Source organism: Typopeltis vanoorti, chromosome 6 (genome assembly GCF_054136105.1).
Source record: "Typopeltis vanoorti isolate ZY-2024b chromosome 6, IOZ_Tvanoo_1.0, whole genome shotgun sequence".
Lineage (NCBI taxonomy): Eukaryota > Metazoa > Arthropoda > Arachnida > Uropygi > Thelyphonidae > Typopeltis > Typopeltis vanoorti.
Window position 1 is genome coordinate 7,258,479 of NC_143554.1, and position 16,010 is coordinate 7,274,488.

Here is a 16,010-nt window from a genome sequence, read left to right on the forward strand (position 1 = left end):
ATTCCTACACCTGGCTAATACACTACCACAAAGAAAAAAACAAAAACTTACCAGAAACAACAGAAATCTCACTGCTGAAACATCCTTGCATTCTATGCAAGCTAAACATACCAGGATTTAATTGCCCTCATGGCAATTAAACAAAATAAATTACTCCCTTATACTCTCAAAACCAGCCCAATTCCTGTATACCCTCAAGCAACCAAATTCCTCCTAGTACATTTTGCATAAATCCATGTGGCGAGTTCAGTCAGTTTTCTGCTTGTTTCATCCGATGTTTTAACAAAACAGCTGCTACTTATCATGTTTGTTGATGGTTTGCTAGGTTAATAGGTTTTATATTTTTATTCTCATTTTCTCAGTTCATTCAAAATCCAAAATTTGCATAATTCATTTTTGGTTTCAACTTTTTTTGTCAGAGGTTTTTAATTATTTATCTTCATGTATTTCAAGTCTTTTGTCAAATTTTTCAGCATTTTTACTTCATGACTTTACTTTACATACTTTTTACATACCTGTTATTATTAAATAACAGGTATGTTATTTAATATCATTCATTTTAAACCCTATAAAATTTAACTTAGCCTTACTGTTACAAAGGGTCTACTCCATTTGCCAAAAATAATGTGCACTGTAAACATTTAGGAGCAACCATGGTTTTCAGTAAGTATTAATATTTTATTGATAGTATTTTTTAAGAAAGTATTGCTGATAATTTTTAATTCATGCTTAAGTGCTTGTTCATTAGAGCAAATCTTCAAAGCCCTGTTTTTAGTGTGTTAATGAGACAGTTTTTGTGTTGGGTGATGGTAAGAGTTTATGTACATATTGGCTAGTATGTATAAGATTATGGTAAACAGTGAAGAAAAGACTGCTGGAAGGAAGATGTGTGACAAGTGTATGTACAAATGGAAGTATGTTTTGATTTTCAATTTCAATTGTGAACAAACAGCACAAATTGAAATTCAGTATATAAGATATAATTGAACATTATGTCTTCTATCTGAATTCATTTAAAGCAACATGACAAATATCAATTTGTCATGCAGTAACCTATCAAATGCCACTGCAAAGACAAGAAATATCACAATATATATATATATATATTCCCTTTATCAACTACTTTTGGTCCCTTTTATTAATTTAGTATAAAATATTAACATCCTTTTTGTAAAGATAAGTAATTTTGGGTTGATGCCAACTTATATGATGAATGGCTCTAAACAATGTGCATAATAAATGGCCTTTACCAATCAATCCATACAAACCTATTATTCAATCATATGTTTATTAAAATCCATTCATTCATTTAAAAAATAAATAAATAAAAAAAAATAAAAAAAACTAACCTAATCTACATATTTAATGAAATCAGCAAATTACAAACCTGTCTCCGCCAATGGCAATTCCTTCATATACAGCATTTGTTGAGCGTGATATAATATTATTCAGTTCATTAGACATTCCACCAGAACGTGATACATAAGCAACACTGAAATACAAACAACACACATAAAAAGAGGATTCAAAAATAGATGTTGAAATGTAAAAGTAGAAAAAAAAAATTAGAAAATTTACCAGAGAATACAATGCAATACTTTATCTGAACTTAAATAAAAAAAAAAAAGTTAGGCTTTTAAAGAAAAAATTCTTTAAAAGGTTATTTAAATTATTTAAAATTTTTCTGAACATAAAGTTCATCACAGTAACTTAAAAGGTGTAGTCTAAAATAAAGTACAATTATTTTTGACACACTGTATGCTTTGTAAATTTTCACACATAAATCTTCAGTTTATTTTTCATTATCATTACTGATTTTGAATGTCTCAGTTCTTGCTCACAACATCCTGAAGCACTGAATGAACAGGTTGAACCTTGCTGACCTAGTTAGCCAAATAGATATCCTCTCTGTTTTCTCTCCAAAAGAACTGTAAGAATCCCATTGTGGAATGGATGTTTGTAAATGTCTCGAGGTTACAGATGATTTACACTGCTAATGCAAGACTATCACTTAAAGGAGACTTGAAGTCTCTGAAAGTATACCATGTTTAGTTTCTAGAGTTAAGTTTCTGGATTATCTATACCTTTAGGCTGTACACATTATTGTGATAATCCAGAAACTTAACTCTAGAAGCTAAACATGGTATACAGTAGAATCTCGACTATCCAGCCTCTGTACTATCTGGAGCACAGATTTTATCACGGAGAATTATAATAATACAGTAATTTTCCGTGATAAAATGAGGAATACGTACTGTAATTTACTTTGCCAAGGCGTTGCAAGCGGGTGTCTGCTACAATCCTCCTATATGCTGTGTGCATAACACAAATTGAGACATGCAAAGTGTGGATTTCCCCGCTTCGTCAGTTGTGTATCGGATGTCCACAAGTGCGGAATACGTTTGCCACTGCTCCTGGTTACGTTAGTAAATTGTTGTTTGGTGTGCTTCGTTGTTTTTTTTATTAAAGATTACGAAATGAGTGATAAACGAAAAAAGGTTGTAGTGACTATGAAGGAGAAACTACGCACTATAAAGCGACTAGACTCTGGGGTAACGGCAAAAACTATTGTTTCGGAGGTAGGAGTCGAGAAAAGTACAGTTGGAGACTGGAAGAAAAATCGAGCAGAAATTGAAAAGTGGTGTGCTGCCGAAGCTAGTGGAAGTTGAATGAAAGTAAGAAAAACGATGCTGAAAGGTAAGCATAAAGAATTTGAGGAAGCTTTATTTTTGGCATGAACACTTAAGAGGAAAAGGCTTGCCTGTTACTGGGCCAATATTGCAGGAAAAAGCATTGCAATTTAAGCGACAACAAATACATGTAGAAGGAGAAGATTCAGAATTTAATGCCAGTGATGGATGGTTAGATCAGTGGAAAAAACGATTCAGTATTCGCCAGATTACCATAAGTGAGGAAGCTTTATCCGCCGATAAAGAGGCTTTTAAGCTTATTGAAAAGGAGGCAATTTCTGGGGAGCAGTTGTACAATTGTGATGAGACCGGTTTAAATTATAAGATGTTCCCTACAAAAACGCTTGCATCAAAAAAGAAGCCGCTGCACCAGGATACAAGGAACGAGTCACCATCTTGGCTTGCAGTAATGCAACTGGCAACCACAAGCTTAGGCTTAAGTTAATAGGAAAATCAAAGAAACCTAGAGCTTTTAAAAAACTGAAAAATCAGGAATCACGACCCCCCTATATTACATACATCAAAAGAAAGCATTGATGAATTCAGAAATCTTTAAAATCTGGATCCAAAATGAATTCATACCAACTACAGAAAAACATTTGAAAGACAACAATTTGCTGAGAAAAGCTGTGCTACTTCTTGACAATGCACTTTCGCATCCTGCCAATGATGAACTCACAGATGGAGACATCAAAGCTTTATTTTTACCACCCAATGTGACTGCTGTTTGTCAGCCAATGGACCAGAATGTCCTTGAAATCCTAAAGGAAAAAGTATCGTCGGAGTCCTCAGTTCGTTGATATCAGCGATTGATAATAATGAAGACTGCGTAACCACTTTGAAAAAGATTGACTTGCTAGATGTCATAAGGTGGTTGGCCGAAGCATGGGAAGAGATTCGAAACATATCACTTGTAAAGTCTTGGAAAATTCTTTTGGACTATGAAGGTGGACATTTCAACCTTGAACCTATGTGTGAAACTGAAGTGAAAGATGAAAACGACAAACTTGTTTTGTTGCTCAAAAATGTACCGAGCTGTGATGCTGTCATTGCAGAGGACATTACAGACTGGATGTCAAACGATGAAGTTGATGAAATAACTGACAACGATATTGTGGAAATGGTGACACAGGGAAGAGGAGGAGGCATCCTTAAATTAGGAAAAATTTCAACCCACATTCGGAAGGGTTCAAGATGATTGAGGCATCGCTACAGTACATTAGTGAGCAGGAGGAAGCGACGCCAGCTGATATCATCTGCTTGTGTAAGTGGAAGGATATTGCGTTGCGGAAGAGAACTAAAAGGGTGAAGCAGTCATCCATCAAGGACTTTTTCAAAAACTAAAAACTGTAAGTTTTGACTCTTTCATCTTAGGCCTACCTTTTCACATTTATGTGAAAAGGTAGGCCTAGAACTCCGGCCTACCCGGCTTTTGTGTTATCCGGCCTGCCCTTCCACCACATTAGGCCGGATAGTCGAGAGTCTACTGTACTTTCAGAGATTCACGTCTCTTTTAATTAGTAGTCTTGCATTAGCAGTATAAGCATCTGCTACCTCAAGACATTTACAAACATCCATTCAACAATGGGATTCTTCCAGTTCTCTTGGAGAGAAAACAGACAGAATGACACTAATTTCAGCCAGCCCACATGCATGTGAAAAACATTTGGTGTGCAAATTTCCAGTCTCAACTCCATGTGTGAGTTAATGTAATATTGCTCACATTAATGTTCTTTTTCTAGCAATATAACTTGTAAAACTGTGAGCACTACATTAATTTGCTTAAATCCACTTAGCTAGATATCCTTTTCTTCTTCAGAGAAATGAATACTGAAATGGACACTTAGCTATATAAATACATTGCTGCTTGCATGAGAAGTTGCTCTTTTTTCTAGAGGACATTTAACAAATATGTCTTTGCAACTTGCTGACATCGGTATCAATTTGCTCACATGGTGCAGGCTAAAAGCAACTAATTAGAGTGTATTAAGTTAGAATAATATTTGAGTGGAGATACTGGAGAAATTACTAAACAAAATAAGTAACATGATGATTTTCATATAATTTGTTTTCATATTGAGTTCAAAAATTCATGATTGTAAATTAGAAAATCTGAAAATAAAAATTTTGAGCATTACTGTGTGCTCCCTTTTAGACTAGTGTGCACATATACACACAGCTTAGAGGGAACATTGGTCCAAAACCTTTAATAGATGGTAATCATAGGACAATGTTTTTTGCTTTATAATTAAATCAGGCTATTCTACTAAATGGAAGAACAAGATTTACAAGAAAACTGTCGACCTTGCTACATGCAATTCTATCTTTCCTATGCCAGCTAGTTAGAATCTATATTTCCTACACAATATCTATGCAGCATAATCAAACTTTGAAGAATATTGATTAGCTTGTAAGGGGAGGAGGGAATCTCCATGTAAAACAGTATCTAATTTTTTTCTTGCAAAGGAGATCAACTATTGAATATGATGATAACTCTTAATCTTTATGGAACCATTCAGTATTCTGCATAACAGAAACTTAACTTTACAATGAAAGTCTGCATCCACAGTTCCAAAGACACAGCAACTGTTATGACCCAGTGGGTGAAAAACTTAATGTGTGCTGATTAGTGTGGAGAAACAGACTGATCTCTTGATTATACAATAAAGAGAGTATCTCTTAATGACAGTCAAATATACATTTCAACTATGATATTAATATTTTGCACTCTTAAGGAAATTAAACTGAGCATTAAGTTGATCAGTTTGGTCAAAACCAACTTTAAACAATATTCAAATTCTTATCCTACTGGCAGCTTTATATATATATTAACTACTCAGACTAGAGTACTTTTCTTTTTATGTGGCTCTCACCCATGAAAGGTTATTATTTTAAACCTATAGTACTTCAAACCATGAGCAAGATAAGAATTTTGTTTTCATTTTTATTTTATTTCTGTAATTTATTTATTTATTACCAAGTCTGGAAACCCTGCTCTGTCTAACAAACATGAAACTTTTTCAAACCATTTCATGCTTCCAATAAGCCAAGCAGTAGTCTCAAACAGGGAAATGAATTTCATCTCTCACCTAAAGACAATAATAAACATCCATGCCAATGACCTGTTAGTCAAAGAGCAGATAAGCCAACCACTTGGCCAACCAGGCTGGCTGAATCATCATGTGAATGCACGAGTCTATATGATGATTCTTGATGTCTCACCTCCTTCAAGAATTCTGACTTCTGGCTATTCTCAATGACTTCTTTGGCATGTAATGAGTGTTTATGTGCTTTACTCTCACTACCGTGAATGCATGATATGATTGTTGTAATTTACACTGTGGTACACGTCATGAGTCAAAGTACACTGAGATTTGTTGACAGAGAATGATGTAGTTATGAAGATATAATGTGATTGGTATAGTGTTTTTAGAGAGAATTTTTTTTTGGTGAAGGGGTGGGAGGATTAAACTGCTGATGAGAGCAGATGAACTACAGCTAAAATGAACAGGAAGTCAGTGGCAAGAAACAGATGTGAAAGACAGTGACACATTTAAGGAAATCTGATGCGAGACAGAATAAAACAGGACAAAATATGCAGTTGGTTGTTGAAATGACAAAGCACTTCAAGCAGTGCCATGATATTAGAACCTGCAAGGGAAATAATATTAGCAGTGCATGGAGATGATCAATGGGACGTTTGAAAGAAGCAACAACAGACAGTATAAACAAGGTCAAGAGGATGCTTAAGTAGAATTAGGCAAGTAAAAAAAACGTATAGTAGGATAAAGGTGATTAGTAAGCTCATGAGAAGCACAAGGCCCAGGAAAGAAAAGTGATCAGCATGGTAAAAAAAAAAAAAGGGCAAAATCGGATTAGAAGAAATTAGCTGAACAGGGTGAAAGGAAATCCTGAAGAGTTTTTTCACCATGTGAAGTTAAACAAAAAAATGTCATTTTAATGAAAGAAGATGGCAGGAAGGTAATAGAAACAGGCAAAATATTTGAGTTACTGAGTGATCGCTTTGCAAGGGCCTATTCTGGTGAAAATACAGCAACAGATGACCACTGGATGTATTTAGGATATTGCAGAGTCTCAGTGAGAATATGGCCACAGCATTAGATGTGATATTGGGAAGTATTACAAGAATGTGCAAAGGAACAGGCATTGCTTCTGACTATGTTCAAGTCTTGACTTTGGAAGAAGGGTGGAATGAGGGCAAAATAGTTCTGCTGCATAAAGGAAGCCACAAGACAAAACAGAGGTAGAGAATTAAAAACCAATCAGTATATCTTAGGAGTGGTGGAAAAGGTATTGGAAAAGTTGAAGAATGGGTATGATAAGAATACATAGATAGCAGGTGCAAACATTCAGGGTGTGATAGGTGTGCAGTGCTCATCCACTGAATAGCAATATCACAGATAGTATATTTTTGCATTTATTCCCATGAAAGACTCCCTAATTGTTTCCAGACTTTGCATGATTGTAAAAGTAAACACAATGTATTAATGCTTCACAAAAAGGACACTTTGACATATAAACATTGCATCACATTTACATTAATAGCCTGTGTGTGTGTGTGTGTGTGTGTGTGTGTGTGTGTGTGTGTGCACGCATTCAAAAGCTCTTTGAAAAGATGTACAGATGGCTCAGAAGATCAAATTCTTAGCATTCTAGTATCTTTCATTACAGTGACATTTTTTGTTTAGTTCTAAATCGCTCAGAAGGTGAGCTCTGAGACAATAGCACCCAGAGGCTGTGATTAGTTATTGTGTCAACCAATCCAGATGAATGTTGTCATGAGTTACTGTTTTTGTTTTCTGAGTTTCATCTGTTTAGCACACGTGAAGTGTGAACTGATGCAGTAGGCAAGTTTTGAATATATAACTTTCAATAAGTTTATAACTTTTTGGGCCCATTTTTACAATCGGAAACAGTAATATAGTCGAAGGAGGTAAGCCTCCTCTTCCAAATTTTATACCTTTGAGTAATTCAAATATACCAACCAAATATAGCATTCTCCATTAGTTGGTTGGTTAATAGTTTATTTGGCACAAAAACTACAAAGGTCATACTGTGCCATACTAAAGGTTAATACATTAACCTTTACAGAAAATTGTACACAATATGTCCGTACAAGAATCTAGTTCCACAAAGCAGGATCTACAGATAAACAGAACTGCTGCAGAGGGCACAGCAACACACAAAGTGAGAGGTTATTACAGTAGTGCAAAAATAGTTAACAATATAAGTTAATATTCAAAATACGAAACACTAATTTTACATATATGTAAAATTATAATAGATGCTTTTATAGCAGTACAAAAATAGGCAAAAAGGGCTTATTATATAATATGCATGGATGAAAATTAAATTTAGCAATGTAGTATAAACAGAATTTAGCAATACATATAAACAGAACTACTAGAAGGTACACAAATAGAACAGGTATCCTACAGCAGTACATGATTATTCAAAAAATAAAGCAGTAAATAAGATGCATACACAAAATTTATGTTAAGCAATGCAGTACCTACATATAAACGAAATTACTGTAGAGGTTTCAGCAGTACATAAATAGATAACAGTACAGGTTAACATATGTATATACAAAACAAGTCAAGGAAAGCAGTATCTACATAGAGTAAGATTACAGCAAACATTATTATACTAATACTTAAAGAGTCGGAAAGGAATTATTATACAGCATATATGCATAAAATTACAGCAGGGCGATACACATATACAAGATCAAGGCTTACGGTAATACATAATTGGTCAGATTTAACCTAATGAATAATATGTATATATAAAAGTTAAGTTAAGCAAAATAGTATTTACATATAAACAAATTTATAGTCAAATGTATTTGTACAAATTAATTCTTACTAAAAAAATTAAAAACATCATGCAATTTGCCTGAGTCTGCAAGCATTTCCCTGAGTGTATATGGCTTGGTTAGATAGGTGAAAATTTCATTCCTCTCTCATGTAAATTTTTGACAATCTACCAGAATATGATGAATAGTGAGATGTGTGTTGCATTTTTCACAAATGGGAGGGTCATCAGCTCTCAGTAAATGAGAATGTGTAAGGTGACTGTGACCTATGCGGAGCCTAGCAAGAACAACCTCCTCCCTTCTCTTTGTACGTTGACTAGAATGCCAGTATTTAATTTCTGGTTTACTGTTATATAATTTGTTTGTTAATGCTTCTTGCCATGTTGACTCCCACTGAGAAATTAGCTTTGATCTTATAGGCTGTCTATAGTCTGTATATGGAACTGTCAAACAGTACGTGGAGAAGGTATGAGCTGATTTAGCAGCTGCAGCCGCATTTTCCTTTAATTCCGATGTGGCTGGGAATCCAGCAGAACTGAACATTAAAATTAAGGATTATCATTTTGTGAAACAGGTGTAGCACCTCATAAAATACTGGATGTGGATTATATATAGGAGAGGAGATAGCCAGTAAAGAGCTCAATGAGTCTGTATAAATTATACACTTTTGGTAGCAGTTTTCTTTTCTATGCACAAGTGCAAGCTGAATGGCATGTAACTCTGCAGTATAATTACTGCAGTCTGGTGGGATCTAATTTGAGATAATGTCAAGAAATACAGCAGCACAGCCAACAGAGGTATTAGTCCTTGAACCATCAGTATAGATGGGTAAGAAATCAGCGTGTGCTGTTCTCTGTGCATTAAACAATTGCCGGTAAATAGATGATGGGGTATAAGATTTCTGTAGCTGACAAAGTGAGAGGTTGCAGGACAGTGTGCAAACCTGCCATGGAGAAATGCTGTTATATTCGGTGCAGCTAATGTTATCAACATTTATACTAACAGTTTCTTTAACAAGCATACCAAAAGGATGCATACAGTGCTTTTTTTTCTGGCGGTATGCAATGGTATGCAGTATCAACACCTTTTTTCTTAAGTTTTTAAAAATTTGCAATTTATTTGCAGCAAATGTATTAAAAATATTTCGGTAGATGGTACTGTGCTCACGAAGTGAATTTTCATTTTTAATTACTCATAAGTTGGTACCCTGCATTCCTGTTTCATAGGTTGGTATGCAACCAGAAACAGGAAGTTGTGTTAACTTCCGATTGCTTCCAATATCAGTTTATCAGTTCTATATTCACTCTGCAATAGGCAGGTGTTCACGTGAGTTTTGAATTAATCAAGTTAAATCTGTGCTATCATTGTTCAAAATGAGTAAAATAAGGAAGGATGAAGAAGCAGAAATTGTTGAATCTACTTGTGATCCTGTAAAACAGAAAACTAGCACTGAAAATTCACTTGGCGAAGAGGATCACGAAACCAAGACCAAAGATCCACGTGATCAAAAGGAAGCAGATTCTGATAATGATTGGCCCGAATGTTGGACACTTTTGCAGAAAAATGACTTATGCAAGAGAAACGAGTGACTGTATGTCAAGAATAAAATGTTGGGTTGTAAAGTGTGTTGTGATGTTGGAAGTCTTGCTGTCGATAAACACATGGGAACGAAAATTTCAGCGGAGTGGACAAATGGTAAAATCAGTCATTCTAGAGAATCACCCAAACAATAGTTAATTAATGTCATTAAGAAAAAAGATATACGATCATAAGGAGAGTGCAGCGCACAAAGAATGCCAAAAAAATAAAATCTGAAGCAAAAAATGAAACATTACAGAAAGTTTTCCTAAATACTTTGTCTCATAATAAAGACGTAACAGGAAAATTGTTTCGAACCACTTACAAAGTTGTGAGGAGAACTCAATCATTTAACAACTTTGAAGATAAAATAAATTTACAGGAACTTAATGGCCAAGGGATATATTCTTCATTCTGCAAATGCTTGTATTAACATTGTGAGCCATATCACAAATGAAATGAGAAAAACATTATAGACAATATAGTGAAATATAGAGGTCATCATTCTGCAGTTGATACCAAAAGCAAGAAGCGATCTAGACGACGAGGGTATATCAGAGGATATGTTAAAAGCGTGGAAGTTGCTGTAATAAAATCTTCATGGTGAGTACCGGCACCTTTTTTCCAGAAAAAAAGCACTGGATGTACAGCAGTTTGATGTGTGTGATATTGAGCTTCGCAATGCAGAGAGAAGATACTATTCCATGCAGGGTGATCTGGGAGAGAGTTTATTTTTAGGGCGAAATTAAGAGATAACTGTTTCCATCGAAGTAATAGAGCTAATTCATTTGCTTCAATACAGAAACTTTAAGTGGGTAATGTGCGAAAGGCACCAGTAGCTATCTGTATACCCTGATGATGGATGGAATCCAACCATCGTAGGTTATTCTGTCTTGCCGAACCATAGACGTGGGACCCATAATCCAGCTTTGAACGTACAAGTGCACAATAAAGATGGAGCAATGAAGCTCGATCAGCATCCCACTCAGTAGATGACAGAGTGCGAAGGAGATTCAAAGTTCTTTTACACTTTTCTCTTAGTTGACGAATGTGCACTAGAAATGTAAGTTTTCAGTCAAAGATGAGTCCCAAGAGCTTGGTTTCTGTAGCTACCGGAATAACAGTATGTCCCGTTCTTAGTTCAGAATCTGGATGATGAGTGCGTTTCCCACAGAAGTGTACACAGACACTTTTTTCCTGCTGAAAACCTAAATCCATTATTAAGAGCCTACAGAGAGACATGATCAATTGCTTGCTGAAGTTGCCTTTCAATTACCCTCATGTTACGTGATTGACAGTAAATTGCGAAGTCATCAACATATAGAGCATTGTTTTTACAGTGGGAGGAAGCTGTTCAAGGATTGAGTTAATTTTAATAGCAAAAAGGGTCCACTTAAGACGGAGCCTTGAGGAACACCCTGCTCTTGGTGATATGGATGAGATAGCGTAGTTCCTGCTCTGACTTGGAAAGTTCATCTGGAGGGAGATGGCTGGAGTGTTATGCGATAAGAGGGTGCCAATCAATCTGAAAGGCAAAATCTATAGGACAGTAGTGAGGCCAGCTATGACATATGCTATAGAAACTGTGGCCCTGAGGAAAAATAACATCAGCAGGATGGAAGTAGCAGAGATGAGAATGCTTAGGTGGATGTGCGGTGTGACCAGAAAGGATCATCTGAGAAATGACTATGTCAGGGGAACAGTGAACAATTACGAACTTAGGAGCGAAAATACAGGAGGCAAGGTTAAGATGGTTTGGTCATGTGATGAGGAGGGAGGACGAATATGTGGGAAGAAGGGTCATGCAGATGGATGTGCAAGGAAGGCGGAAGCGTGGGCGGCCAAAGAAGAGATGGAGAGAGCTGGTAGAAGAGAACTTGAAGATGAAGAACTTGGATGTGGTGACAGCCCAAGACAGGAAGGTGTGGAGGAGACTCATAACAAACAGTGACCCCCACTTAAGTGGGAGAAGCTGTAGAAGAAGAAGATAGGAAGGTGTCCTTTAAGATCTAGGTTATAGAGGTCTTTTAATATGCCATATCGCCAGGTTGTGTCATAAGCTTTTTCCATGTAAAAAAAAACAAAACAAAAAAAAAAAAACAAGGTGTTCTTGCTTCAGAAATGCATCCTTTATACAAGTTTCTAAACGAATCAAATGGTCTAAAGTTGAACGATGTCTACGGAACCCACACTGTGTATTGGAGAGAAGACTGTTGCTGTCTAAATACCAGAGAAGTCTGGCATTAACCATTTTCTCTAGTATTTTACAAAGACAGCTGGTCAGAACAATGGGTCGATAATTATTTGCTTGTGTTGGATCTTTTCCTGGTTTTGGGATAGCAATGACAATTGAGTTATGCCAAGAATTTGGAAATTCTTCCTCTGCAAGTATTCTATTGTATAATAAGAGAAGGAGATCCATAGAAGATGATGGTAGATGTTTTATCATTTTGTAATGGATGTCATCAGGCCCTGCTGCACTAGGGTGAGACAGTAGGAGAACTCTTTTTAGTTCTTCCTTAACAAATGGCTGATTATATGGCTGAAGAATGTTGGTAGAAAATTTAAGCCTTTGTTTCTCTTGCTGCTCTTTCAGTATTAAAAATTCAGGAGAACATGAAGCTGTTGCCAAGATTCTAGCAAAAGTTTCTCCCAAAGTATCTGCAATAGCACTTCCATATAGAACAACAATGTGTTCTATATCTGCCTTTCATTTTCCAGATTTTATCCCATATAATTTTTGGACTAGTCATTTGATTAATTGATGTAGTAAATTGGATCCATGATTGTTTTAGACTCTGACAGCTTACATAACGTGCTTTGGCTCGAGCACGCTTGAAAGCTATTAAGTTTGATGTGGTGGGGTATCCACAAAATATGCCCCAAGCTCTGTGTTGATCTTTTTTTGGCTGTCTGACATTGTGGGTTCCATTAAGACTTTGGATAGATTGGAAACCAAGATGTTTTTTTTGGGATGGAGGCTGTTGCTGCCTGGACAATGCATTCTGTTATATATTTTACCGCTTCATTGATAGGTGTTTGACTGATGGCATCAGCATTAAATTTTGCAAGATGAGAGAAAGCGTTCCAGTCAGCCTGGTCAATTTTCCATAAAGGTATCTGTGTGGGGGAACATGGTTCCTGTGAAGACAATGTGTAGAGAACAGAAAAGTGATCACTTCCATATAAGTTCTCTTCACCGTCCCATGCGAGTAGTGGAAGAATGGAAGGGGAGCAGATTGTAAGATCAATTGCAGAATATGAATGAACGAGTAGGCACGTGGAAGAAAGTATTGAGTTTATTTAAAAGGGAGAGGTTGTTATTATCAAGAATTCTTTCAATGATTCGACCTCGTCTATTAGTGTTGGCACTACCCCATAGAGTATTGTGACCATTAAAGTCACCCATCAAAAGTATGGGTTCAGGTAGTTGTGAAATAAGGTTATCAAGATTAATTTCATTTAACTCGGCATTTGGTGGTAAATAAATTGAACATACTGTAATAAGAAATCTCACAGAGAAGCGAATTGCTATTCCAGAAAAGTATTAAGTTGGACCTGATGGAAAGGAGTATGACTGCCCACTAGGATAGCTATTCCTCCATGAGCAGGACTTACATACAACAGTGAAATTCCTAAAGGTACGGTCCTCACTGGGTCTCAAGTACGTTTCCTGTAGGCAGAAACAGAAAGGTTTGTGTTTCTGCAACAACATCTTGATATCGTCGATATTCTGGCAAATCCCATGACAGTTCCATTGTAAAAATTTTCCTACTGTCTTGATTTTATTGACTTGTCTGGTTTTCGAGAGGCTGGGGGCTTATCTTTGTCAGATTTATATTTATCCACTGTTTTTGGGAAGTATGGATGGCCAGTGTCCATCTCTTCCTCTGGTAGAGTGTTCAAAACATCAAATGTGTTAGGGTCAGTTGGTATGTTTAGTTTGCTTTCAGTGGGTACGAGGTATCCATTTTTTCTGTGCGAGTGTCTAGTGGTTTATTTTTGAGTGATGTCTCCACCATAATTTTTTTGACAGGTGAGGTTTCATTGAATGGGACCATTTTTGCAGTTGTCTCTGGAGTAAGGCCATAGGTCTTGTGATTAATGTGCTCAACAGAGAAGCACTTGCGATTGTAAAGTTCAGGTATGGTGGAATAGACACACGTTTGAGTTGCTGGTGGCACTTTTTTTAATTGTTACTTTTCAGCATAAGAGGATCGTAGAACAGGTGTAATGGTTGCTAGCTTTCTTTTTGCATCCTGATATGTTATGTTTTGTTCTGTTTTAATTTTTTGTATCTCTTTTTCATCTTTCCATTTCTGACATGTATGAGAGTAAGCTGGATGATCTCCTTGGCAGTTGACACATTTTGCTTTTTTTTTTTTTTCACAGCAAGATTTATTATCATGTTCTTTACTACCAAATCAGGCACAGGTAGTAGAACCATGACAGGCAGTTTGGGCATGTCCATATCTTTGACATTTAAAAGCATCTCAGCGGGTGTTAGGGGATGTACATTCTAACAGGACAGCTGAGATACCCTGCTTTTACATCATCCTTACTTTTGATATTCTTGGTTGAGACCAGGCGACCATCCCTAATTAACAATAGGATGTGCCTCACACCCATCACTCCTTGATCTTTAAGCTCTGAACATATCTCCTCATCAGGAACATCATGGAGATCTCATTCTGATATTACTCCTCTACTGGAATTGAGTGTTCTGTGAGGTGTTAATGCAATTTGTATTCCACCCATTGTCGTTGCTTTCAATAGTTTCTCGGAATGTTGTTTACACATTGTTTCTACGAGGATATCACCAGAACGCAATTTCTTGACAGTTTTGGGAGATCTCCTGCCAGTCTTTCTAAACCTTTTTAGATAAAGAAGGATGACTAAAAAAGGTTGGTATATTTATGTTAGTATCCGATATCTTTTGTTTCTTGCTTCTGTTTCCATATGCTGTATCTATAGTATCAGTACTAGGTTGGGACTTTGTTAGGGTCCCCGAAACATCTGAGGATGAAGGATTCATATTTAAGGAGTTTTTAGTTCGGCACCAGAGCTCCCCACCCACCATGGAGCCATACATGGATGCCCACTAACGGGAAAGCAAAGACTGCGCTCAGAAGTGGAACGCCAGGGCTACCCTGGATGCTATACCGGCACTGCAACAGGTCTAGGATCCCAATCCCTGATCATGGGTTGAGAGACTTACTGCAACACTGTTGATCCTTGCAGGCAAGCCCGCTAGCCGACTGATCCTGGCTGGGCCATCCAGGACCACCAGTTTTGCCGAAGCAGGGGCCAAAGTAGTGCAAGACTACCAGAATCCCCCTTTCTGGATGTCCACAGGTCACACTGCACGGCAAACACGGCGTTGGAATCCAGTGATGGTGATCTGGAAAAAGATAGTGAAAAAGACCCAGGAGAAGTAGAGCAAAGAATACGGGAAGAAAAGCAAAGAAAAAGAGGAAGAATGAAAAGGGCCGGTACCATCACTGGGAGGTCCCCTCCACCACGAACACGTGTCCCACATGGAGGGGAGCATTCTCCATTATTATTTTCTAATAATAATGGAGAATGGAGAATAATTGTCTCCCACTCTATGCAGATTTGGTTACAATTAATTGATAAATGAAAGTATTCAAAGTTGTTCTATAATTAGTTGCATTAGACCAATTAAGATAAGCACACGGATATAATATACACTCTTAAAACTTTCATACATGGATAAAAATGCAATCATACGGTCAAACTAACATGAATTTTGTAGCCAGAGTTACATAAGTCATGACAGCAGACCAATCGAAATGGGCATGTGATTGCACTGATTGGTCTATTCACCTTAGTGATTTACTTACTTTTAAGGAGAATAGCATCACTATAACAATGCTGGATTT

The 16,010-nt window shown here is 36.6% G+C and overlaps 1 protein-coding gene across 3 annotated transcripts in view; it reads right to left on the minus strand.

Moving 5' to 3' along the window:
• Positions 1-16,010, minus strand: part of ATPCL (ATP-citrate synthase) — a 555,953-nt gene that overhangs the window by 119,263 nt on the left and 420,680 nt on the right. For all 3 annotated transcript variants that reach the window (XM_090394661.1, XM_090394662.1, XM_090394663.1), the window contains exon 19: positions 1,388-1,492. In XM_090394661.1, the coding sequence (XP_090250787.1) occupies positions 1,388-1,492 (105 nt within the window). The remainder of the gene's footprint in view (positions 1-1,387; positions 1,493-16,010) is intronic.